The sequence below is a fragment of the Vidua macroura genome, chromosome 1, assembly GCF_024509145.1.
Source record: "Vidua macroura isolate BioBank_ID:100142 chromosome 1, ASM2450914v1, whole genome shotgun sequence".
NCBI lineage: Eukaryota > Metazoa > Chordata > Aves > Passeriformes > Viduidae > Vidua > Vidua macroura.
In genome coordinates this window covers 134619461-134646302 of record NC_071571.1, presented here as the reverse complement: position 1 = coordinate 134646302, position 26842 = coordinate 134619461, and the positions used below count along the sequence as shown (strand labels likewise).

The 26842-nt window shown below is 38.6% G+C and overlaps 1 protein-coding gene across 39 annotated transcripts in view; it reads right to left on the bottom strand.

Annotated features, from left to right (window-relative positions):
• RIMS2 (regulating synaptic membrane exocytosis 2) overlaps positions 1 to 26842 on the bottom strand; it is a 447198-nt gene that overhangs the window by 9502 nt on the left and 410854 nt on the right. The window contains exon 1 of one of the 39 annotated variants that reach the window (XM_053972266.1): positions 11254 to 11383. The exons of the other annotated variants lie outside the window; for them this stretch is intronic. Within the exon in view, the coding sequence (XP_053828241.1) occupies positions 11254 to 11383 (130 nt within the window). Of the gene's footprint in view, positions 1 to 11253; positions 11384 to 26842 lie in introns of those variants that run through there. 39 annotated transcript variants of the gene reach the window in all.

Here is a 26842-nt window from a genome sequence, read left to right as displayed (position 1 = left end):
TACAACATGAAAGTTAGATAAGTGTAGTATATCCAACTTTTGTATGAGTGGTAAACAGTAAATATTTTGACCTTAACATGGAATTTAAGGAGGGTTGAAAGGAGGTTATGTGAATAACTATTTCCCAATTTTCAATAGAAACAGGCAGTGCTCTTGAATGGTCTCCAAAAAGAAAGATCTGACCTTTCATCAATAAAGCTCCTAATCATGATGTTGATGCTTCTTGAAGTAAGAATTGCCGATTTTAACAGCAAAATGGCAGCTTGGAATAGAATTAACAGAAGACCCAGATCTGGGTGGCATGACTTCTGAGCCATTGCTTTTGACATGAATATTCTTTCAGTTGAAACTTTGCTAAACTAATACATAATAATACATGACAAATATCCTCACTTGATTGCCCCCAATACTAGCAGTACATTTGTCCCTCGAAAAATGTTAATAAATCAAAAATAATCCTACAATTCCTCAAACAATTTAAGAGCAAAGATAGTATTTGTGCCATCCATAATTTATGTTTCATAAATTCAGCATTCAAAAATTAAAAAGGCTTCAAGAAGCAATGAAACCACAAAATAGCTGCTCAACTTAAAGAAATAGCCTTTGGTGCCATACTTCCAAGCTGTAGCTGGTACAGCATCTGATTGAAGATCATATCACTCTACTAAAGCCAAACTGTTTTCCTCATTTCTGCCTGGAAATTGAAACCTCCTCTCTTGTGTTAATTTAACTACTCATGTGGCTGCATTCCATACTGGACCCAAATCAAAAGGAACAAACAAAAATATGATTTAAAGATGTTCTTCTTTCAAGACAGATGATTTTGGAAAGGATATTTGTCAAGACAAGAATATAGCTGAATGAATCCAACTAAGACCTCTAGCTAAACAAGTAACTTGGTAATGTACCACTCACTCAGAAAGAACTATCTAACTGGTGTCACTGTAAAAGTGGGGGTTGGTTTTAAAATCCTAAAGTATATATACTTATACATTCATGTTATGCATGCTGTTTTAATTTTAACAAATGAAAAGATATGGAAATGAGAGCTCAGAAGTGTACTTTGTTGTTATGTTGCTGAGTACCTACAATCAAACTAATTTCCTAAATTCTAATAAAGAACATTGAAAATATTCTCCAAATTAGTATAAGCTAATTGCCCTAGCAAAAAGAAATTTCTCTCAAGTCCCTCAACAAAATGGAATATATTATCTGAAAAACACTAGTTGAGATTCTCGCAGCCATATTGTAAGGACTGGAATAAATTACCAGAAATAATTGCACTGGTATTTATGAAAGCACACTCATTCTTACAGTTAATCACACTGGTAATTTAACTAATATGGTAACTGCAAATAGACTCTGCAGGCCACATTTTCTAAGTTACGCACAGAATTATTTGTTCCCACAACTTGGGAGTGCAAATCACTTACAAATTAGGGATGCAAAACTACTGATACAATCTTCAATAGCAGATGAGGAGAAGTTAAAAACTGCAGTGAATGCAGCAGATTACCTTCCATCATCTGGGATCTAGCCAGATGAAATCTGCTGCTGGTGTAAGAGTGAGAGCTCTCAGCTTGCTCTCGGCAGGAGCTTCCTACAACTGCTCCCCAGCAGGCAGAGCCAAGAGAAGACATGGCACAGGCACAGGCAGGCTGGCTATGCCAGTCCCCAGCTGGTATGTGAGCTCTTGGTAGGACTTGTAGGGAGTACAGAGCATCTGTGGCTTCAGAAACACACTTAAGTGCTTGAGGTGGCTCTTCTCTGCTCTCCCCACCTCACCGGAAAAGCTGCATAAAACCTCCTTCAGCATTGTCATCTCAACTCAAGAGTTAGATCCACAAAGAGAATAAGCTGCCTTTAAGTGCCCATTTTTTAAGACTAAAATTATTTACATACCTAGTTACCTGCTCCAGATATGTTAACAACTGGCTAGATAAAAGACAGCCTAAGAAAATTTGAACCTACAGAAGAAAAGGGGGATAGGATAGGTCTCGAATTCCCTTGCAGCTGCACAGATCTGTTTCTGGAGTAGTCCAAGTTTTGTTTGCACTGAACAAGGCATTTAGCTCTTGTTGAAGCACTAGGAAGCACAGCCAAGTTATTTCTTTCACTGTGTTACCCACAGACCCCAAGCAGAAGACATAGTTTAGGATCTATTAATTTAAGCAGGATTTGAGAAACACAGATTCCATTGCCACTTGAGTTTGAGCTCATTTCACTGATGCTCATAGGCCAGTGCGAACAATCAGTTTATGAAGTTTTGTGTTACCGTCCTTCCAATGGACATTTTCACAGTGCATGCTGTCAGCATTTCTGAAACCCAAAGAGCATTTCAGAGCCAGGGGGAAACTGTAACCAGGGGCCTTCTCTTACTTGTAAGGAAGAAAGGAAGATCTGCATTCTAGTTCCTGCTTCCACGAGTATCTGAATGTAAAATACTGATAAATTTTGACTGGGACAGGAATGACCTGCCCTGATATGCCCAAAGCAGAGCTGCCTTCAGCAAGAAAGCTCTTCAGTATGGGAGCAGCCAGGTTTGGAAAGTGTGAGAGAGTCTGGGCTGAGAGTGTCAGTCTGCCCCCACACATTTTAAAATTTATTAGGAGGCCTCACTAGTTTTTCATTTTTGGGCAAGAAACACTTTTTCACTCTTGTCCTACTCTTTTTGTTTCTTCCTCTTAACCATGCCATAATGGAGGCATGGTTACTCAAGATAGCACCCAAGAAAATGTAAAAGAGAGAACTGAATTAAATAATCAACAATAATCAACTGCAAAACTGTTGCTTGCACTTCTGGTCAAAGGCTGGTATAGAAGATTTGGCATCCCATTCTTGATGGATTTCTTACAGAACCCAAGAGGCATCATGAATCTCATTTGTTCCTGGCCAGATTGCAGCATCCTTTGTCTGCATTCTACTTCCCTGCCATGGCAAGGCTGGTTGTATGTTCAGCCAACTCCGTGCCTTTTTGTGGCCATGTGATGTGAAGTCAGTTTATCATGTGGCTTCTGAGCAATGCTGTGGTTTAAGGCAAGCACCTGCCCCTTATTCTCTCCCACATCTTAATTACATCTGCCACTGTAATTTCACTGTTGCTCTGATGTCCATTCTCCAGTCTTAACTGATCCTTCAGCAAATTGTTAAAAGCGTCAGAAAAGAGAAACTGGTATTGTCTCTGTGCAGCACCCATCTGTGGATATTCTCAGCTCAGTCAGAGAGAAAGAGAAAGGTTTTCTAACCAGGCAAGAGCCTGGGAAACAGTTGGGAAAGAATGTAAATAATTCTCTAATCTATCTTGTTATTCACATTGTTTATAGATATGCTCTGCCACTGTATGTCATTCACTGCACACCAATGTTGTGACATGTTTTTACTCTAAGACCAATGAAATTAGTCTTCTCGATGTTCTCTATATATAGAGCGGTATATTTGAAATAAATCAGAGATCATTTTCTTTGCCTTCTGATCTGGAGTTCTCTGTTCCCGTCCTGCTCGACAGCGACACCCATCACTTTAGGATCTTCAACTTAAGGTTTTATGTTCCCAAAAAGGTTTTTAAAATATTTTTACAGCACTGAACTGTAAACAAAGAGCTGTTTTCCTGCATACACAATAAGTACTTAATGTTCTAAAACTTTAGTAACCCCGGCATTATTATTCAGAATCACATGCTACATATAAAAAGGACTCATAACCACCTTGAACACCCTATGGTTTGTTTTCAGTATCTGTGCTAAGTAACACTCCCAGTAATCCCAAATAAGTATATACAGAATCAGAATCATTGTATATGTACAGTATATACAGCACAGAGGTATGATGCTTGGCTGTTCCCTTGACAAAGAATTTTCCCCTGGTAAGAGACAGCTGTCCCTGGGAATCAAAACAAATTAACCACAGCTGTAAGAAAGAGAAGGGTTAGTGCTGACATAATTTCCATTTGTCTTTTGGTTACCTGGCTCTGACTGTATAACAACAAACAAGCTATGCAGGTCTGCTTGGATCCTTTTTTTTTCAGGTGCTGATTACAGATCTTGACAGTGAGATGCAGATCAGGAATAGAACTACACACAGCCACTCAGGCCCTTCCAGCACCACTGCAGAGGTCTCTGTTACTGATAAGGCCATCAGTTTTCTAGGTGTGGTCCGAGGATTTACCTGTTAAAAGCCATTTACCTGCTGTAAACCTGAACACAGAGATACAACAAAAAGCACGTCTTTGTAGCCCACAGCTGTATGTCCCATGTAACAAGTGACCTGAATGAACAGATCTTCAGGAGCCCTCATTTAGACCAGTTATGATCTCTACACAAATAAATGTTCTTATCATTCAAATGTAATAGGTCTATAATAATTTGTGCATATTTTGTGCATGTCAAAACAGAATGGTAGCATTTTATATCCACTTTGTACACCCTGTAAAATAATCTATATAACTACAAAAAGTGCAAAGCAGTGGGAAATCAGTCTCATCCCCAATCTATTAAAATCCCGATAAACAGAGAAAGTAATTTTGTGGAATCACATTCTAATTTTGTACACCATTTATATAAAGAATATAGATGTACAACTAGATAGGTGTACATCTTCATCACAGAACTCTTCACATCCAGTCTCTGATTTTACCAATGACAAAGGATAATCATCCAAAGTAAACAGAAACAATTTCTGCAGTTTTAAGAGGCATTTTTTTTTTATGTTTACATGGACATTCAATTTTCTGGATGTATACCATTCTTATGTATTTACTAATAACCATTATTTCATGCAGTGTCAAGAGCAGATTAAAAATGCTTAAGAAGCAAAGAGTACATATATTGAGGAGCTTAGAATTGCCTTTTTTTGGTTTTGTTTTTTTTTTTTTTTTTTTTTTGTTTTGTTTTTTGTTTGTTTGGTTGTTTGTTTGTTTGTTTGGTTTTTTTGTATTATATGAAGCGAGAGATACTTTCTAAATATGGAATAATGGCAGTAACACTTTTCTTTATCCCAACCTCGATTATTTTTATTGTAGCAAGGGTCATTGCATACACTATCAGACAGATCTGGACAACATTTTTGAATGATGTAGCAAATGTGTTGAAACAATTCAACACCCTCTATTAAGGCTTAATGAAGTAGATGGTGCCAAGAACTTGTATGGCTACTGAGATTACACAAATTAGAAACAGCTCTTCCTCCCTTGCTTTGTCTAAGATGAATAATGATCCTATGCAAATACCATTATTTAAATAACCACAGTTCACAAAAAAAGGAGGAAATTTCACACTGTAATGACCTATTTTCAAACTACTGCTGTTCAACATTTACCTCTCCAAACTGAAACAATGGCACTGTTCTGGCTACATTCTTGACCTTGACACTGAAAAATTACAATTACAGCACATAGATATGAGACAGGTTTTTACATGTTTATGTGGGTACCACCAGAGATGCAACCTATCATACATTGTAGCTTCACTGCTGCTGCTACAGCCATATCCAAATTATCTGTCAGCTATTCAGGTACATGCTGCAGTGTAACCAGCAGCTCAGAAGTGAAACACAACTATAAGAGAAATACATCTTTAAAAATCTACTGGCCATTTCTAACTCAGGTTGAAGTATGTTGTGCTTTGAATGCCAATCTTTCTGCAGTTTCTTCCACTTTTCCCTTAGTTTTCTAGAATGCATGTGGGTTTTTTTGTCACAGTCTCTATTTTGCCAGCAGCAGCATACTTTTTTCTATGCTTATTTTTTTAAAGGTCTTATCAATTTTGTCATCTACAGCCACTTCATTCATACAGTACCTGAGTATAACTGGTAAAAACATTTGTGACTTGCTCAAAATGCCTGCTATACTGCCTCTACCTCTAACTCAGCCCATGGAGCTGCAGAAATGGGACAGATCCACCACCATGATGGAAAGGCTGACCCAAGTCAGCCCCTGAACTGTGCCCTAACAGCAAACAGAAAAAATTATCAAGAATAAACTTAAATGTCATGCAGATTCTTACAGAACAATTATTATTGCATATTCAGAGTGCTTTTTATCCTCCAAGATGAGTGACCCCACCACTGCATGCAATGTGCAGCAGACAATCTCTAGTGTGTTAGCATCAAATGATGTAAGATCTTTAAAGCTTCATCTCTTACAGGATAACCTGTCACAGGGCATTACACCCTTCTTTCATATCCTTCCTTGGCTCTGCTGATGAACATTCCACATAAACAAGGTCATCTTTACCACCAAGGCCAAAATGTAGGCCAATTCCCCCAAGATGATGTAGTTATTTTCGTTTTCTTCACAGCCTGATACTCCTATATTACTTTATTCTTTTTAAGATGATAATTTTAAAGGGTAACTACTTCATGTGCAGAATTCTCTTCTCTTTAGTAATTACTGTGCTAATGAATTTATTGTTACTACTTCCCCCATTTCTATTTCTGGTCAAATTATTGTCTGCTTGTTATTGTCTCCTGGGACCTCCAGAGGGACACTGTGATCTGGCGGTCTAACCACAGGAACAGAATCCAGGAACTGCTGAGTTTTATTCCAGCTGTACCAATGTGCAGTGATTAATCAGTGAGAAATGCCACTGAAGCCATTACCAGTTGTCAACTGAGCAGCTCAGCATACCCTTAAATAAGTCCTGAGTCTTCACTCAGGGGCAGCACTCCCTCTGACACCTATGTGGGATCGAACAACCCCTCCAGCAAGTTTTCCAGCTAATTATCAGCCAGGTGACAGGAGAGTACAATGTGCTTCTATTCCTGCTGAACTCCTGCACCAACACTCAGATACTTATTTCAGTACATATCAATATGCAAAACTGTAATGTAACTTCTCCTCAGCTAACACAACTAATTTTTGCTATTTTTGGCATGATTGTCTTGGACTGAAGAACATTCTGTGGCTTTTTTTTAATTGTCTTTTGTTTTTCTAACATACTGGGAGACCAAGATGCTTTCCAGTCTTTCTGAATTAATTTATGTCTTAAATTATCATAAATTATCTCCTGAATTGTCTTCAGCACCTGCAAAGCATTTGGCTTTCCCATTCAATCTCATAGCTTCACTACCACCCAAAAACTTCGGCAAAGGAAGATATTAAATTGAAATATACTCCCTTTTGGTGGGCATAGTTCTGCACACAGACCTTGCCATGACCAGCAGCTCCGCAACTGCACTCCTGGCAATGTGCTATTTAATTGTTTATAACAACACTTCAGTGTAAATGCAAATCAGAAGTGAACATAAATAGAGTATAAAAGGAAATCATAGTGAAAATGTATTACAGTAAACAATACACAGTGTAATTTGAGGAAGCCCCAAGTTACCAGTCCCACTCATGAAAACAGACATAGGCTTTCTAGTGATCACATCATGTGACCTGAGCCTCTCTTCTTTTCTCTGCATGTTGGATAACTATTTCTTCTCCAGTAAGCTTCTTGTACATAAGAATTCATTCGCTCAGTTGTTCACAGGAAAGTTTAGTACACTCATGCACTACCTGTAAATATACCATGTGCATGACACTTTGCACTAGTACTACACAGACATCTAAAAGGATATCACACGCATTTACGCTGGAAATTCTCTTATCTTTTGACAATCACAAAATTTCTTTAACTTCAACAAAGCCAAGATTTCAGAAAAAATATGAGGCTTGGAATGTTTCAAGAGCATTCATACAGATACCAATTTGTACTCTGTCCCCATACCTCTTCAACAATTTCCATATAAATTAAGTCTGTTCTAAGTGGTATTTGACACCAATTCTCACTTTAGTATGCAGGCCATACATTTTATCATCAATGAATCCAACAAAATAAAATGCAAAAGACACCTCTAAAATCCTCGATACTTTGACAACATAAATAATTTTCTCTGGCACCATGTTAGCCCTGTGTGTATACATGCAGACATGCCAGAGGAAATGGATGATGCAAAGAATTTTTTTCTAACAACTTTTACTATATGTGACTAAGAATAATAAACTCCTAAATAATGAATGTGCATAAACTTGAAGGATTCATCTCAACTGATCAGCAGGTAAGAAATGCTATTTTAAATAGCAGTTCCCTGTACTGCAAACCTGGCCAACCATGGCAAGTTTAGGCCTAGCCATGACAAATTCCCCTGTACTCTGCATTGGTGAGGCCACACTTTGAGTACTGTGCTCAGTTTAGGGTCCTCCAAGGACACTGAGGTGCTGGAAGGTGTCCAGAGAAATTCAACAATGCTCTAAAAAACACATCTTACAAGAAATAGCTGAGGGAGCTGGGCTTGTTTAGCCTGGAAGAGACTCAAGGGGGAACCTCATCACTCTCTACAAGCACCTGACAGGAGGCTGTACTGAGGTGAGGTTCAGTCTTTTCTGCCATGCCTGCAGTGAGAGGATGGGAGAAAATGGCCTTAAACTGAGACAGGGGAGATTCAGATTCGATACTAGAAACAAAAATTCACTGTTAGGGTGGTCAGGCATTGGAATAGATTGCCCAGGGAGATGGTAGAGTCACCACCCCTGGAGGTGTTCAAGAGGTGTCTGGATCTGGCTCCGGGTGATGGGGTTTAGGGGTTACAGTGACAGTGCTGGGTAGACAGTTGAACTGGATGTTCTTGAAGGTCCCTTCCAACCTTGATGATTCTATGATTCAAATTCATGGCTACCAAAACCAGCAAATAGCAGCCTTTCCACAGCCCACTTCTTCAGTACATCACAGCTTGAATGCCAGGGCTTCTTTAATCATCCAACATGTAAATGGATCTTCTTAATCATCATGTTCAAAAATAGCTAAATAGCTTCAAAAATTATTAATTTGTTGTATTGAGTTTATTGCTACTAAATTACTTATGAATGTGACAGTACTTATATTCTTTCATACCGAAAGATACACCTCTGGACCAGTATATCTACTTCAGCAGTTAATAAAAAAAAGTCTTCAAGAGACCATCTCTTGAAGATAGTAATGCCTCAACAGGTCAGATTTTCTATATTTTCTATTTGTATTAAAAATATGACTGAGTGTGAAATGTAAAAAAAAAAAAAAAAAAAAAAAAAAGAAGAAAAGGAAATGTACCCTGTAACAGGTTATCTTTTTTGAAGCTATCCACTATATGCAGAAATAACTACATCGTGAGGACAGTTAATTTATGAAGTGGGTCTGACACCTTTTTCAGATTAAACTGTAAAAGAATATTTGTATGTGCACATGGAAGTACATGTACCACAACCACTTTAATTACATTACATTAATCTAATTGCATAAGCACTCATAAGACAACAAATTCCAATTTGAGTGCAGAGGTGACTTGCTATCCAGAAAACACATCACAATTTTTTCTTTCTAATCCCACTAAGAACACTTGGGAAATGATCTTCGCTGTCATGCCTGCCATTCCCTCTGTAACCTGGTATGTCTAAATTGAGGTAGCAGAAACTCAAATCCATAAAACTGCATAGCAGTTCCATTTCTATTTTTTTCATGGGAATTAATGAAATGCATTTTCAAGTGTAGCCTACATCTAAATAGGATCAGATAACATATATCAACACAATATGTGACATATTCACCATTATACAATCTTTTAACACTTCTCTTTGAATAATTTGCCAGCACAAAATAAATAAATCATTACAATTATCCCTAAATTTACAGATATTTCTCTACTGACTCCCATGTACTTTGTATTTCTTTGAACCAGTGAACAGTTTTAAGCAAACACAGATTCCACCAAGGAATACATTAAATGCTTCCTAGAGAAGTAAAGAAAACCAAGTAGAACAAAACAAATCAATACTCTGATTTCACACAGGATTAATGCAATTATTGTATCTCAAAATCAGGACTGAAAAGGATTAATGCAATTATTGTATCTCAAAATCAGGACTGAAAAGAAAAAGCTTCAGGAATGATAAAAAAAAATAATCTTTAAAGAATACCTAAATATGTTTAGGATAATTTATTATATTTTCAGTGTGTGCTTTCAGCCATAGTGTTTATTAGCACATCAACAGTATTAAAAATGCCATCTGAAGCCTACCCTGCAGTCTACTGGCAATATTTTGCAGTTCACTTCATTGTTCAAGGCAGGGAACAGATGAGAGTACTGAAGGACAGCAGAGTTTGCCCCAGGGGGCAGCAGCCACTTCTTTTCCACTGAAAGGGGCAAGCTGGCCAGCTCCAGAGTAAGAGCAGGAAAAAGGTGAGGGACCATGCCTTGGGATACAATCAGAAAAGAGAGATGCTTTGGGGAAAAAAAATCAGACACTGTTGCACATGAAAAGATAAATTAAAACACACAAAGACTGGAGACACACATTACCCACTGAACTCTCAACCTGAAATGTGGAAAGTGATAAATGAACACACAGATATTTTAAATAGATCATGAATGGTGTACACACACAGCTGATACATGTTTGCATAGCAGCACTAGACATTGGTTTCTCTGTTTTATAGTGCGTTTTACATATTTAAGGTGCAATTTGCTCCATTAATTTTAAAGAAATTAAAAATCTTGAATTAGGTCTGATAAAACAAGGGAAAGCACATCTGTTCATTCTATACATAAACATATTTAACAGATTACTTTCCTCATGAAACCAGTATACTCAAAACAAACTCATGAAATGCAAGTTCCATCCTGGACTCAGTTTGGTGTTATACATGCATAACTATGTAAGTATATTTGCGCATTCCAAAGAGCAAATCTTTTTGGGGGGCATGGCTACACAGAAAATCCACTGCATTTCTCTTGTTAGCCTTCCACCTACACTACTGCCTCTAAGGAAAGGGAACTTGGGGCCAGTATTTAATTGCTCAACTCTGGTGTTCTATACAAGTTATGTTGTAATGACAGACAAGGGTTACCTGAACAAGCCCACAGATTGTCAGAAAAGCACCTGCGAGAAAGTGTGGTTTGTTTTTCGTATGAATGATCAGAAAATGGACAGAATGGAAAGACCCTCTATCCTTTATTTCTCCCCCCAACATAGCTAAAGTTCAGTAAGCAACTTCATTCCCAATGTGAAGATAAACATAATCTGTTAAATTCCATCTCATTCTCCAGCTACAAGCACGGTGCTCCCAATCTCTCAGCCCAAGCCACTCTCCATCACTCGCGTTCCCCATCCAGCTCCTCGCCCAGTGCCGGCCCCCAGCCTTCCCGGCGGGCGGCCACCGCCGAGCCCGGCCCGTCCCTGGCGTGGCCGGAGCGCCCGCGGTCCACGCGCACACCTGCGGCCACCGTGCCCCGGCCCCTCACCTCCGTCCTCCTCCTCCAGGGAGTTCATGCAGGGAAAGTAGACCGCCAGCGCCTCGAAGGAGGCGGAGAGGCTGCTCCGGCTCTGCGACCGCTGCATGGCGCGCCCGCCGGCCGCCGTCTGCCGGCCCATCTTGGCCGAGCGGCACCCGCCTTTGGCGCGGTACAAGAAGCGCGGCGTCTTGGCGGCGGGGGCTGAGGGCGGCGGGGAGCGCTGGGCGGGCTGCGCGCCGCGGAGTTCGGTTCTGCCCCGCTGTGCCCGGCTCTGCCCCGCTGCCGCTGCTCTCGGCGGGGCGGGCCGCCGCAGCCAGCACGGAGCCGCCTACCAGCGGGGCGAGCAGCCAGCCGGCGGCGCGGGGCTCCGGGGAGGGCCGAGCGGGACGGCGCCGTCGTGCGAGACTCGCGGGCGGGACGGCCCGGCCGCGGCGGCTGTAAATACCGAACGCGCCGGAGGCAGGACCGGGGCACGGCGCCGGCCGGTAGCGGCGGGACGCCCCGCAGGCACCGCCCGCAGACTTTGTTCTCCGCCCGGTTCCCGCTGGGCTGGCGAGCGGCCCCTGCGCGGCAGCAGGCGGGAGGGGCGCGCCGGGGCTGGCCGGGGCCTCGCAGGGATGCTGGAGGCGGGGGGAGGCCGGAGAAGGGGCGGCCCCGTGGCTCGGCACGGACCGGAGAAGACAGCAGCGGCCCCGGCGGGGAGCGGGGCTGGTCAGCGCTGCCCCCATTCCTGGCCGGCAGAACACACCTGCAGCCGACGGGCCAGAGTCTGCCCTCGGGTGGGCTCTGTAAAAGAGGGAACGAACCACCGGGCCGGAGAAAGGCTGAGGTGGGAAGGGGTCCCTGGGTCATGAGGCAGGGTCACAGAGCCAGCTGCCCTGACTGGGGGCCAGACGGCTTTGAGTATCTCCAAGGATGGAGATTCACAGCCGCTCTGGGAAACCTCACTCATCAATGCTCACTCACCCTCACAGTGAAAAAATGTTCAGCGTGGGCCTTCTGTATGTGAGCTTGTACCCATTGCTTCTGTCAGTGGCCCAGCATCTTTTGAGGAGCTGACCCTGCAAGCCACAGGCAAATCCTTCATCTCCTCCACTTCAAGCCAAGCTGTATTTCTCTAAAGCACATCTGCCTCCTTAGCAAACATGATTACCTTTTCTGAATTCAGTCCTTAGAGGACTTGCTTATAACTACATCACATAATTTTAGGGGTTTTATCCAGTCTTACTTCCTCAACACTATTTAATATTACCTTTTTTTCTTTTATCCAGTATGTTACATTAATTGAGTATACAGCAATTGGCAACCTTTTCCCTAAAATGCTAAGAAATTAAAGCACTGGGCATGATTGAAAAGTGGTACTAGCTACTTTAGCCATCTTTTGAAGCATCAATAACTTATTCCACTATAGTTCATGACAGTGCAAAAGTGCTATCAAGACTTGCACATAGTTGTTTCCTTACTGGCCGTTTGAACAGTAATGATAGTAAATGCAGGGCATGGGGTGCATTCAGATTTCTTTCAAATAAAAAAAGAATTCTCTCAAAATAATGGTTAAATAATGTTTAGGATTTGATCTAAAAACCTTTGCAGACAGAATGATGGTTTGAAGTGAACTGAAACTCTTCATGAAGAAAGTGTGTAGAGTGAAATACACTTCACACCCTTAGTGTATTTCCTTGATGATTGGAAAGGATAATAATAAGATATTAAAACCAGCCAACACTATCACTGACATACTTTACTGAGGAATGAAAACTAGTTGGAACTAGCATTCAGGGATGGAACCTTCATCACTCAATCTACAGCAAAGTAGTAAGTTTTTACAGCTATTTTTACAATTTGCCCAATAACTTGATTTCTAGATAACTATAAGATAATAAAGCACCTTTCATGAAACATCATAGGAACTTACTTTAGAAGAACAAAAATCCTTTTTTTCCTCTTTACAGGTTATAAAAGATGCCCAGGGCAGCTTCTCTAGGCTCTGACATCTTTTAAATGTCTCATTTAGGTCATGTTCCAAAATGTGAATTTAGTTGCTTGTCATGTTTCTCTGGCCATATGCCCAAATTTGTCCCCTCCCAACATATCTGCGATGTTTTACAGATTAACAAGAAGGGGAGCTGCCAAGACAGACAGACACCTCTCTTGTATGCCACAGGCAGGCCCATGGGCACTCCATGATGGCAGAGACCTGCCAAGGTCTGTGGGGGACACCCAGTCAGCCTGCAGTACCTCTTCCCCTAAAAATCACCCTTTGCATTACATCTCTCTAAAGTATATTCAAGTGGTAGAGTGAACTTTTCCTGTTTACACTTTACTCTAAAAAGACGTTACTGAAATACTGTAAAGCAAACAACTCTAAAAGAAAGCGTAATGATAAATGTCTAATATACAAAATCATGTAATTGGCAAAACCCAATAAAATTTGTTTAAATAATTGCTAAAGATATTTTTAAAAGACTTGGTGACTATAGAATTTTCTATCTATAAACACTAAAGCAGACAAAGTAACTTCCTTCAACATTTTTATGAATGTAAGATTTGTCAGAAAAGTAAATGTCCATTTAATAATAATTCATGACTGCTTTTGAGAAGTTGGATAGTAAAAATGAGTTAATGTTCATTACATTTCATATGAACTACTGGTTACTTTCACAAAAACAGTTGAATAAAACTGAAATGACATTGAGAATGCAGAGAAAGGCAAAACAACAGTTAGGTGACTTGGAGATATTTACAAAAATATAAATAAACTCTAGAATACATATTGAAAAAAGAGCAACTGATTTGGAACATCTGTTTCATCTACTTTCACTCACATTTATAAATATTTTTGTGTAAGTACTCCCCTTAGAAGTATGTGTTGTAGAAGAAATAATACCTGCTTAGAAGCCAGGAGGCTTAGAAGCTTCTAAGAGGCTTCTAAGCCACTAACAACAAATTAACATTTTTGCTAATATTGCATAGTATATAAAAATCCTGTAACAGTCATTAATAAAATCAGCCTATACCAATAAAAGCACTTTAAAACCTCAACCATCTGTAGTCAATTACAAATTACCCCAAACAGACATTGGGATATTAGGCACCTATGCAAAAAAAATCTGTGACAAAACACTGATAACCATCCCATCCAAGCTTCCTCAATATGCTTCTGTCCTAATTTTCTTTCTTTAAGATAAATGTTTAAATGGGAGATGAAAGCAGACACAAAGAACTGAGGTGAGAAATCCATACATTCTCATGGTACCTGGGGAGGCTGTCCTCAGTTTCTAATGATTGCATTTTACAAATAATCTAATTGATGGCAATCTAGACACATCCTGAACTGCAGAAAACAAGTTTACTACCCCGACATTGACAACATCCCCCAGTTGTTTTGCTGATTGTTTAAATTTTAACTGACACTCATTGATTTGCATCACTATGTAGAAGTGAATACAATTCCTGTTAAAGAAACAGCATCCGAATTCCCATCTCAATGCTAAATATTAAGACAAAGCAAGAGACTCCCAGGTATGCTATTTTTTTAACATTTTCATAGTTTGCTGAAAGAAACTATGTTGCAGGAATCCAGGTCAAACAGAACAAGGTCAAACACCTTCTATAAATGTATGTACTGTCCTAAAGAAATGCTATTTGTAGGGCTGGATTTATTATAAAATATTTTGATGGCTCATCTAAAGAACTGTGGAAGCAATTGCTTACTAGTAGTGTTCCCTGAAAATTACTAAAAGATGAATTTGTGGCACTGGATATTTGGTGTCAACCTACTCTAAACACAGCCAGCCAATAATAGAATTTAATAAATGTACCCTTCTCTCTTTATGTAGATATGCCATGCGAGGTAATTTAAAAAGTAACATGGAAATTAATGAATTCCCCATCTTTTTCTATGTTTCAGCCATAACTGAGTGTATTTCTTCAAGTAAACACTAATTATTAGACTTAAAATAAGGATGCTTCAGAAAAATAATGATTTGATGATTCCTTCTTGAAACCATACCTTTTATCAAAGAAAGAAAAAATAAAAGGAAAAATGAAATTTCTTCACTTCTCATTTCTACTTCTATGTACTGAACCCAGAGGCCATAATTCCCTGGAGTAAAGAACGCAGTAATTTTTATGGCAATTATTTTTAAATTATTGCCTATATTATGGATTAATTCCTAAAGCCTGCTTCAGCTTCTGAACACAAGATAAAAGCACACATTGCCATAAAGGAGTTCTTGAGCCTTTGTGCACATTTTGGAGAGGATTCTCCAGGGCAGTCACTATGGAAGGGTAATCTAAAGTTTCTCCTTTAACCTGCAATTAAGGAAGGTATCCTGGGAATGGGACTGGAAAGGAATTATTGACTTTTCTTTGTCACCTCTTCTGTCAAGAATTGCCCACAGACTTCTTTTGTTGGCTACAGAAGGGATTTATTTTGTTCATGATTGTCTTCAAAAAAAAAAAATTCAGCTGCTGACCTTTATATGCTGGTTAATTATCTTTAACTTGCACCACACCTATCAACAATTAGGCATAACATATTAAAATTGTAATTCAAACTCTTAAAGAATTCCCACTTACAAAAAATCTTTGTGCAGTGTGTCACTACAAGAAAGGCAAACTGCTTCCTCTTGAAACAGGAGGGAGAGTCCCCCACACCTCCCACACTCTGTTTTATTTCACTGAGTTCTTGCCTCCTCTTATGCCCTCAGTCTTCACTAATCAGAGACAGCCAACATGTCAACAGAGAAGAAATACTTGACTCAAAAAGAGTTAACTGAATTGTCTCCCACTCAAAAAAATAACCCAGTTTGAAAACCCAGCATTTATCTAATTCTAGGAAGACACAAAAGGAAAAATAAATACCAGTATTGGTTGGAGGAAATGTTATTCTCCAACTGAGTTATTATTCAAGTGGTTACCAGTAATTTGTCCAGATTAAGTATCACTGGAATATACAATTGCTATTATTACTGAATTAAACCTTTTTTTTTGCCTTTGTGTAAAGCTAAACAATACACTGAAAAGATCACTAAAAACACGGCCCATTTAGTGTAAAACAGGGTTTATGTATAAAAACTTGTAACATGTAGTAACAAGCTGCTATTTCCTATAATTTGCTAAATGTTAGGACTGTGCTGGCTGTCCTCATTCCCTACAGAGATGGCCATGTGCCAACTCCAGCCCAGCACTTTGAAAGGGCAGATTCCAAAATGTACAAGGTCCTTCACAAAGTAATGGGTGCTTTTACTGAATCCCTTCTTATAAATATTCACTGCTCTTGACTTAGTATTTTTTTGGTCATGATCAAAGAATCATAGAATGGTTTAGGTTGAAAGAGACAGTTAAAAGTCATCTAGTCCAATGCTCTTGTGATGAGCAAGGACACCTTCCACTACACCAGGTTGCTCAGAGCCCCATCCAACCTGACCTTGAATGTTTCCAAGGTTGAGACATCTACCTGTTCCAGAGTTTTACCACACTTGTTATAAAGAACCTTTTCCTTATATCTTATCTAAACCTGCCCTCATTTGGTTTGGTTTGCCCTTGTCCTATCACAACAGACCATGCTAAATAGTTGGTCCCTGACTCGTCATGACCTTTGTCATGAACTCCATCCCAGGGCAATAGCTCCCATGCAGCATTGACCTTCAGTGGTCTCTCCTCTTAAATTTTCATGATATAACAATAATTCCTACATTATTTCTACGTCTAGCAGTTAGATATAAGTTTCCTAAATTCTACTTTATTTAAATCATACATTTTGGGTTTTCTCAGCATCCCCTACTAAGCAGTCACAGAGAATGCAGGTACACTTTTCTGTTTGCTTACATGGTAACAGTAAATTTTTCCATTCTCCCACTTCTTCTGGCATTTTCTACTGTAAGGTCAACTCCACCCCAAATATCAAGCTAGGTACACAGTACAGATTTATACCAAAATAGCTTTGCTGACTGACACAGCTGTTCTGGAAGAATTCCCTAGTTGTTAGTGCAAGTGCAGTTATATTAGCAAAACAGGATTCTCCTAGAACTGCATGTTTTGCATGCCCACCTTAGGACTCATTTACTGGTACACAATTCCAGCATTCCTACATGGGAATAGTGGTTCCGCTGTTCCCATCACCTTAACAGTATCTGCCAACGGGACTCTACCTTCAAGTAATTCAGCCCTTGTGGATATAATTTCAAAGTCTTGCACATTTTCAAAGGATACAGATTTGAAGAGCTGAAAGAAATTACTTTCACTACATCTTTTTAAAAAACCCAACAAATTTCAGTTTCTAAAAATAAAATTGGGAAATTTTAACATAAAAATTGTTTTAAAAGGTAGAAATGGAAAAGTCTTCTGGTTTTTTTTTTTTCTTGGAAACATAGGCTGCTTTCAGATGCATAAAGATACCAATTTTAGTTTCTTAAACAATAAAAAATTGCTTGTTCTGCAGTTGGCATTCTCTTCTGCATTAAGCTTTCTTTAATTAATATAAAGGAAATGTATAAAAGTAACTCTTATGCTTTGATGCTAATATTAATCACATGTGAAAGCTGTCTGTTCTTATTTAAACAAAATATATTTACTTTCCCCTCCAATGTTTATGAGAAAACCACAAAACCAAAATAAAGTAATAATTTTTCTGAATAACAAAAGGAGTTTTTAATGGGCTAGCATGAAGCAATGCAATGTAGATAGCTCACAAGTAGCTAAGAGGTAAGAGAGAGAACCTCTACACTGCTGACTATTTCTGTTTTGATTAAAGTAATTTCACATCTTTATGATAACAAGGTGATCTGCAAATCAAAAAGGTGTCTTAGAGCTTGGCAAAAAGTATTACTCCATAATGCTTCATCAGGGAAAGAAACCAAGAGCACAGAAACAAAAAGCTACATGTTTTTTTGAGGAAAGAAGTGTTGAGAAAGAACCCCATAAGAAAAATATCAGGCAGTTTGAAAAACTAAAGGCAAGTGGTGGGGTTTTGTTTGATTTGATTTGGGATTTTTTTTGTTATAAATGCATACATTCTATCTTCTTCCTCTGTTTTGATCCCAATCTACCTTTTTATCTCTGAGAGTGACCTTTATAATTCATCAGACCCATCAGTTTAGAAACAAGCTGTAGTTATTCATTTATATGCTCAAATTATATTATTGCAGCTGCCTGTGTACTCCACTGAACGTTTCCAGAATGTCTTAGAGGAGGACAGTGTAATTAGTTTCAGACACTCTAATTTCATGAAACATGATTTGTTTCCCTTATAATTCCATCTTCAGTAGAGATGGGACAAAACCATTACAGAACTTTTGGCACTTGAGTGGCCTGTGGAGCTCAGTATCCTGAACCTCTGTTGGTGCTGCAATCTGCTGATGTTACTGAAGACAATGTACTGCAGAAAAGCACTCTATGATTTTTATGCTTGTATTCTGCCAGGAAAAAAAAATACAAAGACCATCCTGATGAGATTAAACATGTTTTGCAATCAACATGTAAAATGATGATCATGTAAACAACAGGGTGGAAAGCAAGGTGTGTACCTGTCACACATTGTTCTCTGCACTCAAGAACTGCAGTGACTAGAGAGAATGTAGTTTGCCAAGGACAGTGCAGGACTGGTTCAATATGTTTGCATTTTAAAAGTAATATCATCAAGTGTCAAAAGCCTTGGTGAGTCCAAATGTCAGCCTTGAAGAGACATTTGTCTTGCAAGTCAGTCAGGTAATTTCGAATTATCCTGCAGAAGGTTAATATATATTAAGGTGCTGTGATTTTGCAAAGTTCTGTGCCTATTAGGTTATCTGTTTTCTTGAGACCACAGATTACATTCATTGAAAACACTGTGTGGCAGAGTCCTGTGCATTATTTCAGTGCAGAACAACCAAACAGGGTTTTCTGAGGCTTCTTATGCTCTGCAAAGCACTGCAGAGACTTGCCACACCTACTTGGTAAATCATGCTCTTTCAGACTGCCTGCACTGTGTAGTCCACAGGTAACCAGCTCCATCCATCAGCCAGCCTGGCTTCCAGGCTGGCTGTAACCATCATATGGTTACATCTATAACCTTATGGTTACCATCCATATGATTACTGCTAGCTGGTAGAGTGGAATCTCTGAATGTCTCAGAGTTCCAGAATGTCAGTGGAAGCTACACCATTTTAATGATGTCATAAATTTCCCTTCTTATGGGTGCAAATGTATAGGGTGCAAATATTTTCAGTCTTAACTAGGTTTTCACAAAGGGTGGGGTATCCTCTCAGCTTCTCTGGGCAGCCTGTTCCAGAGCCTCACCACACTCTGAGAAAAGAATTTCTTCCTAATATCTAATCTAAACCTTCCCTCTTTCAGTTTAAACCCATTACCCCTTGTGCTATCACTACATGCCCTTGTGAAAAGTCATTCTTCAGCTTTTTTGTAGGCTCCCTTTTGGGTACTGGAAGGCTTCTGTTAGGAACTGGATCATTTTACTGCTACATTTTCAAGAGTCTCTAGCTCAGTATCAGCTTAAAGCTGTAGAGCACCTCCAAAGATGTTCTGATTCAGGAGTTCAAATGGGCCAGAAATCACATCCAAAGTCTGTTTTGGTGTGTCACAATATGGATTTGTGTAACTGTGCCAACTGGACTCAGTGCCAGGGGACCACCCCGTGTGACTTAACACTGTAACACAGTAGAACCTTCTCTCAGGTATGACACGGCTACAGATTTAAAACTGCCAGGCAGGATTTGAATTGCAGATGTAAAATATGAAGTTTTACAACAACTTATTTGACCTCAGAGTCACTGTACTGCAAATAACATTTCCTCAGTTAGCTGTTTGAAAACCAGTTAGCCATACTGTCACCATATTAATAAGTTGAAATGGGATTTGAAACACCATATATGGAGGCTTAATGTGTGTGCATAACCTGGAACTCTTAGAAACCTTTCATACACACTTCATACATGTAAGGCCATGCTGGACATCATTTCACAATCTAGCATTCCAGGACTGAGAGTAACAGATCAAAAGCAGTAAAATTTCATTGACTAAGATTCTACTACTATTGTTACTAATGCACTAGCTAATATTGATTACAGACCAGATGTGCTGATACAAATTTGGCAATGCATTTGGTGTATCCTACAAAATACTGAATTACTTAAGCTTCTTTACTTATGCTGACCTTTAAAAAATAAATTTTACTTCTCCAGCTAGTAAGGTGTCCCATCCAAGAGGATCTAAATATATCATACTTTCCAAAGATCCCTCAGATATGAGGTTCATTATCTTCCACGTACAATTTAGGCTGTCACATAAGGAGTAAATAACTGAAAATAAAAAGGTGAGAGGTATATAACTGATGTCAACCTCAAGATAATTTTGTTCATTTGCAAAACCACTTATGAGCACAGGTCTGTGAATAATCTTCACAAATTTTATCCGCTTTGCCAGGATTATACAATACTTGCTATTTGTATTTCAGAATCTGGCTACTTTTTGCTGCATATTTATTTTAATGATAATGCTAGAAGAGCAAGAAAGCTTGGACATGAATGTAGAAAATACTATATAAACTCATAATTTGTTTTTTTTTTTCCTAAAAGAGTTTGCAATCTTAATGGTACAGCAGATAAAAACCTCAGGCTGCAGCACAGAAAGAAATTGCACCAAATTTACACTACCCTCAGTAAATCAGCAGTAAAAACTTCCTGCCATCTGGATAAGCTCCATCAGCATAGAATATTTCAAATGTACTAGCAAATAACATCCTACAAATCTTTTCATATGTTTCTATATTAAGAGACAGTTTGTATCAACTTCCTTTTCACTAGTGTTATTTCAGACTGGTGTATTGAAGTAAGGATTATGATTTCCTTAGTCGAAGGGACACTGAAATGTGTGCCTCTTTCTTTATCTCCTTGTATTAGCTTTTTAAAATAAAAAGCAGCACCAATATAATTTAAAGAGTTCTATTCTTTTTCAAGGGTCATAGCAGTTTCCATTGCTAGTGGTAAGTGACTCATCTAAGGACAAAGGTGTTTCTCTGGTTCAGAGAAGAAAAGAGTCTCTTAACTAAAGAGGAAGGAAAAAAAAAAATCCCAACTCCAAATGGTTCGTGCTGAGTGACATAATATGTTTACTTACACAGCACAATGGACACAGTACTTTAGCCCCAACTCAGGTATTGGAAACTACATCAGTGCTGGGTCTGGACAGGCTAAATAGTTTTGCAGAATATGTCACTTGTTTGCCTGAGTTAGCTCAGGTATTTGTGACCCTGCTGTGCTGTGTGGCCATGGTATGCACCAAGAGTCACCTCATTTCACTTCTGCATACTAAAACTAGGAGTCTAGTTTAAACCAGCTGCCTAGGCCGCATCTGTACACAATGGACAAAAATTTGAAACAACGTGACTGCAATGCCAGAGTACCAACTATAGCAAATGAATGAATTTTCAGTCCCAGAGGAGTTAACAGCCAATGCTGACTGAAAATAGAAAGCCTATGGACTCCAACAGGAACTACACACAGCCACAAAAATATCAGAACTAAACCTAGAAGATGACAGAACCCCAAAAATCTGATTCAGCTGGTGACTGTCAGCTGTGTAAAAGGGCTTCTCAAATATTTTTGGACTAGTAAAGGCACATCAAGATTTGAACTCAAGAGTGCAGGGCGGTACAAGAGACAACTTCTGACTCACCTACCCAGAAGCCCAGGGGCCAATTTATAGATAGATGAAATAGGCAGGTCACCTGCAGCCCACAGTCCAGACTGCAGCTGCTCCTTTGCAGTACACACTTGTGTGTCTGTCTGTATGCACATGCATATTGATATTCATGCATAAAGAAATGCTATATTGTGTTTATTCCCACCCAGTTGTGTTTGTATCATATTTTGTACAAGGGAAAAATTGTACAGGAAAAAGGAGTTGGTAGGAGCTGATGCTGGACTGATAAAAGCAATCAAGGCAACAGCCCAGCTGTATGACATATCTCACAAACAATGTATATTTAATTTAAAATATTCTTATATATAAATGAATATGCTAAAAATAACACCCAAATAATCAACAGAATTAAGTTTTTCTTTAAAAAATGAATGTTTGTTACATCTTCCACCAGAAATTTCAGCTAAATAGTACATAAGCTATTTCACACAGGAGCTGAGAAATATTCCTCCCACTTCTTTTTGAGCATTTTTTCAGGAATTCTGGGTTTTCAGAACCCTAAAAATCAAGTCAATAATTCTTTGCTTGTTCCTTCCCTTCTACCCTGCTTCCTTTGTTTCAGAAAAAAAAAAACAAAAAAAAATATACACATTTTGTTAATTAAAATTCCTTTTTTTTTTCTGTATGAATACTGGCTATTGTTACTTTCTAAAATAATCCTTTGTGGACTTAACAAATGTCAGGATGCTGCACCAGCATTCTTGTTTAGAGAGCTCTTCAAAATTCAATTAGAATAGAAGCAACCCACTAAGTTGAGCAAATTAGTTATTTGAATACTTTTTTTACATGTGCCTATTATGTAGTGCATCAAAAATAGTTGACTCTTTTCTTAATTTTATAATGCAAGTCTTTAGTTAATGTTTGAATAAAGTTTAGTTAATACATTTTAAATTTTCACTATAGCTATCCTTATTCAGTCTCTCCACATATAATAATCTTAATATCTTTGTATTTAGTTTGTGGAATACCTTTAGATTCAGGGTCATTTAATACACAGATGAGTTCAGTTCTGTGTGCATGGAAAGAGAGAAGAATGTTCTCCAAGAACGATTGTGACAAATGAGCATATGAGAACATTTTTTTCCCTGTAAATATTTAGAGAATGTTTTAAATTTTAATTTCAGCCTTATTTTACTCTATGAAATGTCATATATAGCTGAAAAGTACAGACTGCACAGTTAAACTACTGGTGCCAATGTCTAAAGACACCTCCTGTCTTTGCTTATACCCATGCAAATATGTAGCTACTCCATGAACCTCTCTAGATTATCATTAAATGTGAGGTTTCACAAAAGTGGGTCAGGTAAGCACAGCAATTGGTTGTGTTATGCACCTATTAGATTTAAAATAATTTATAATTAAGCTAAGATCATAGTTAGAATATTGTTTGTAGGAGAAATATATTATTGAGCAGTAGTAAAGATAAAAAACTTAATGAAATGTTAAGCTCTTTAACTGGGATGTTGAAAACCAGCTTTGATATAAGCTACTTAGACTTTTGCCAAAAGCCAACCAAAATTTATAATAGATGAAGACTTCAGAGTGAGAAAATAGATGTTACTTTAAAGACCTGAATCTACCATGCTAGATAAGTCACACAAACTTCTGGCTTCCAACATCCATACAGTCTAGCAGTCAGACTGCTTTTTTCAAGTCCCAGACCAGAGGCAAATATGAACAAAACATAAGAAAATCAAAATGGCCATATCAGGAAAAAAACAAAGATCCAATTACTCAGTATCCTCTGTCAGCATAGCTAATACCAATGCCTAAGAAACATATTTAAGAAAAGTATGGGAAAGAACACCTTTATTTTGCTGTCTGCTGGTTTAGAGGCTGAGTTAGATCTTTTTGTGTTTAATTGCCATTGCTAGATCAAACCCAGCTCACTTCTTCTAATCTCTTTTTGAGCTAGTATATACATCAGGTCCATGCAGTATGCTACAGAATGGGTCCCTTGGTCTAAATTTGTACTTCCTCTTGCTTGTTTGCCTGATAATTGTCTGCAATGCTCTAGTTCTTGCATTGTGGGAGTGTGGGAGCAATGAATACATCATTCTGTAGTCACTTTTTTCACAGTATCCCTGATTTTACAGGCCTCAAACATCTCCTTCAGTCTTTTTTTTTTTTTTTTTTTGCTGGACTGAAAAAATCCTGTTTCACATTCTTCATCATCCCTGCTGCAATCTCTTCCTACTTTCTTTAGCTCTGTGTCCTTTCGGAGGCTGTGGGGCCATTAGAGGTGCATACATCAGAATAATGATGTTTTCTGTGCTACTTTGTTATATTATTTTCCTAACAATTGTAGCTTCATATTTTGAGGGAAAGAAAGCACATAGGAATTTGAATGTGGAGACAAAACAGAGGGCAAAAAACATGAAACCACATCTTCAATTTGAGATGACTAAATAAGAAGTGAACTCTCATTTTTTTTTAAACAACTTCTAAGCTGTAAAGAATGATGAAAATATTTGTTTTCTATTTTGGAAAGCCTTGACACATAAAAATTTGTGTTCAGACAGTGAGCAGCTCTGAGTGCTTGAACTCAGGGACCTGTGCCTCTTTCAGCATACAGTATTTGACTCAGGTCAAATACTGTTGCATCCAGCATGACTGAAGTGCATCAGATAATCCCATTTCAAGTTCATGTATAATTGACAGACAGAAAATTATAAACCTGGACCATTTTACAAAGTGAAACTATAGAGAAAAAATGGGAAACTTTTTTTGCCTTCCTAAGTAGGAAAGTCTTTGAGTGTAAGTAGAATTTTGTGATGGGATTAAGGAAAATTAGTGGCTAAAATGTTGGCAAGCAGCTAAAGAGATCTGTCAGAGGAAGCCAGCAGTCATGTCTGGAGAGAGAAATGTTAGGTGATGATCATATATGAGTCAATGATAAAACAAAAGCAATTGCTTCCTAGAGTGCACCCCAAGAAATGACAAAGGTCTATATGGAAACTGGAAAACATTCTACACAGGAAAATACCTCAGTCTGTGGTTTGACATAAATTGTGCAATTTCTACATGAGACTAGGAGAAATCACTGATCCTCACTGTCAAATTTCAGTCGGAAGGGGAAGAAAACATCCCATTCATGCAGTTCAGGATAGACAGATAAAAATTAATTAAAAGAATGACTGTAGCCAGCTACCCAGAAAATTTGTGGCCCAAATAACATAAAGGAACCTTTAGACAAAAACCCTAATGCCTGCAGAGGGATGGTGATCATAGTGAAAATCTTCAGGGACATATGGTCTGAATAACGATTTACTAGCTCTGCACTCTAGGAAAAGGATTTTTAATATAGGCAAGTACATGAAAAGATCACTTGGAAGACAGATAATTGGTGCAGTATTTTAATTCAATATGTCCAAAGATGGGATTTCTCATGGAAGAGAAACAATTTAAAACAGAAAAAGTTCACTGTGAAAGGAAACTTCAGCAATCATATGAAGATTGGGAACATGGGGAAATTTGCAACAACTGCAGGGGAAAATAGACAGAGGACACGGCTGAAGGCAGCTTTAGGAGATTGTGCTGGGAGGGTTACCTTGTGAGATTTGAAGAGCCACTGAAGGGTTCAGAATTTATCCTTTTGGATTGGGTGAAACTAGTAGAGAATTGTGCCTATTTTTATTACAGGGACAGCAGAGGCTTTGATTTGTTTCGGACTCCTAACCAAATGCCCAGATAACACCCATAACTGACATTACAGGAAATTTGACTTTGTTTTCAACTGACTAAAGCATCAAGTAATGTGGTCATTGCCTTTTCCACTGAGTCCCTAGTCCATGCTCCCTGAGGTGCAAGGAGGCAGGTCATTCCAGCTGGTATCCTGTCCAGCTCTGCCTGCCACCTGTGGCAAGCTCTTGGAACAGAGATCCAACTCCTACACTTTAAATCACAACCCCAGTCACTCTGAGGCAGTAAAAGAGGGAGTCTTTGCTCAGTAACTAAGGTTTAGCAGTTCTTACTCCAATCTTTTCTTTTCTGCAATGCTTTTGCAGGTATCCTGCCTGTGGCAGAAGGCTTGGAATTATATGATTTTTAAGGTGTCTTCAAAGCCAAACCACTCCATCATCCCGTGATTTTATGATTTTCTGTTAATCAGACTAATATTTTCTTCTGTTTGCTTCTGCATTCTCACTATGGTCCTGCATACTGGCATTGTATGCAGGGTTACTGCTAGAAGGCTGTTTAAGCTACATATACCTACATAAGGCTGTTCTATAAGATGGCATCCTGTCTTTTATTCACAATTTAAGCTCAAACATACAAATTACCACACGAAAGCTACCTAAACTTTTAAATTAGGAAGACTTAGGCATTTTGTGTCATGGCTACCTCAAGAACTAGCTCCTCCTTTTGTAATTACTCCACTGGAGAGTGTCAGCTGTACCTGATCTATCAAACAGAAAAGATGTCAAGAGAAGGTTAGTTTTTGAAAAGGATTATTTACTTTCTACTGTATTTCTACTTAGAGATCAGGAATCACTAAATTTTAGGGGAGTCTGTGAATCTTTCCTCCTTCCTTAGGATTTAATTTTTAGAAACAACACTATATGAAACGAAGCCTTTAAGAAAATGTAAGAAATTTGTGGAAGATCATAGTAATAAATAATGTTTGGTCTGTGAGATACTGTGTTTATAAAACAACTATTTCATTAGAGAGGATCCTTTAGCTGCAATTTATATCAGGTTCATTTTGAATAAAAAGTCTGACCAAGTGCTTTGGGCACTGGAGAGGGTGTCAGTCCAAAACAAGTCTGGAAAGGACTTCCTGGGTCATTGCAGCTGCAGGTCCCTTGCTACAGGACTTTGGAATCCATGAGGTTTGAAAAGACAGCATTTACAGGTGGCCACATTGTTATTTGTCAGTCTCTCATCAAGATGCATT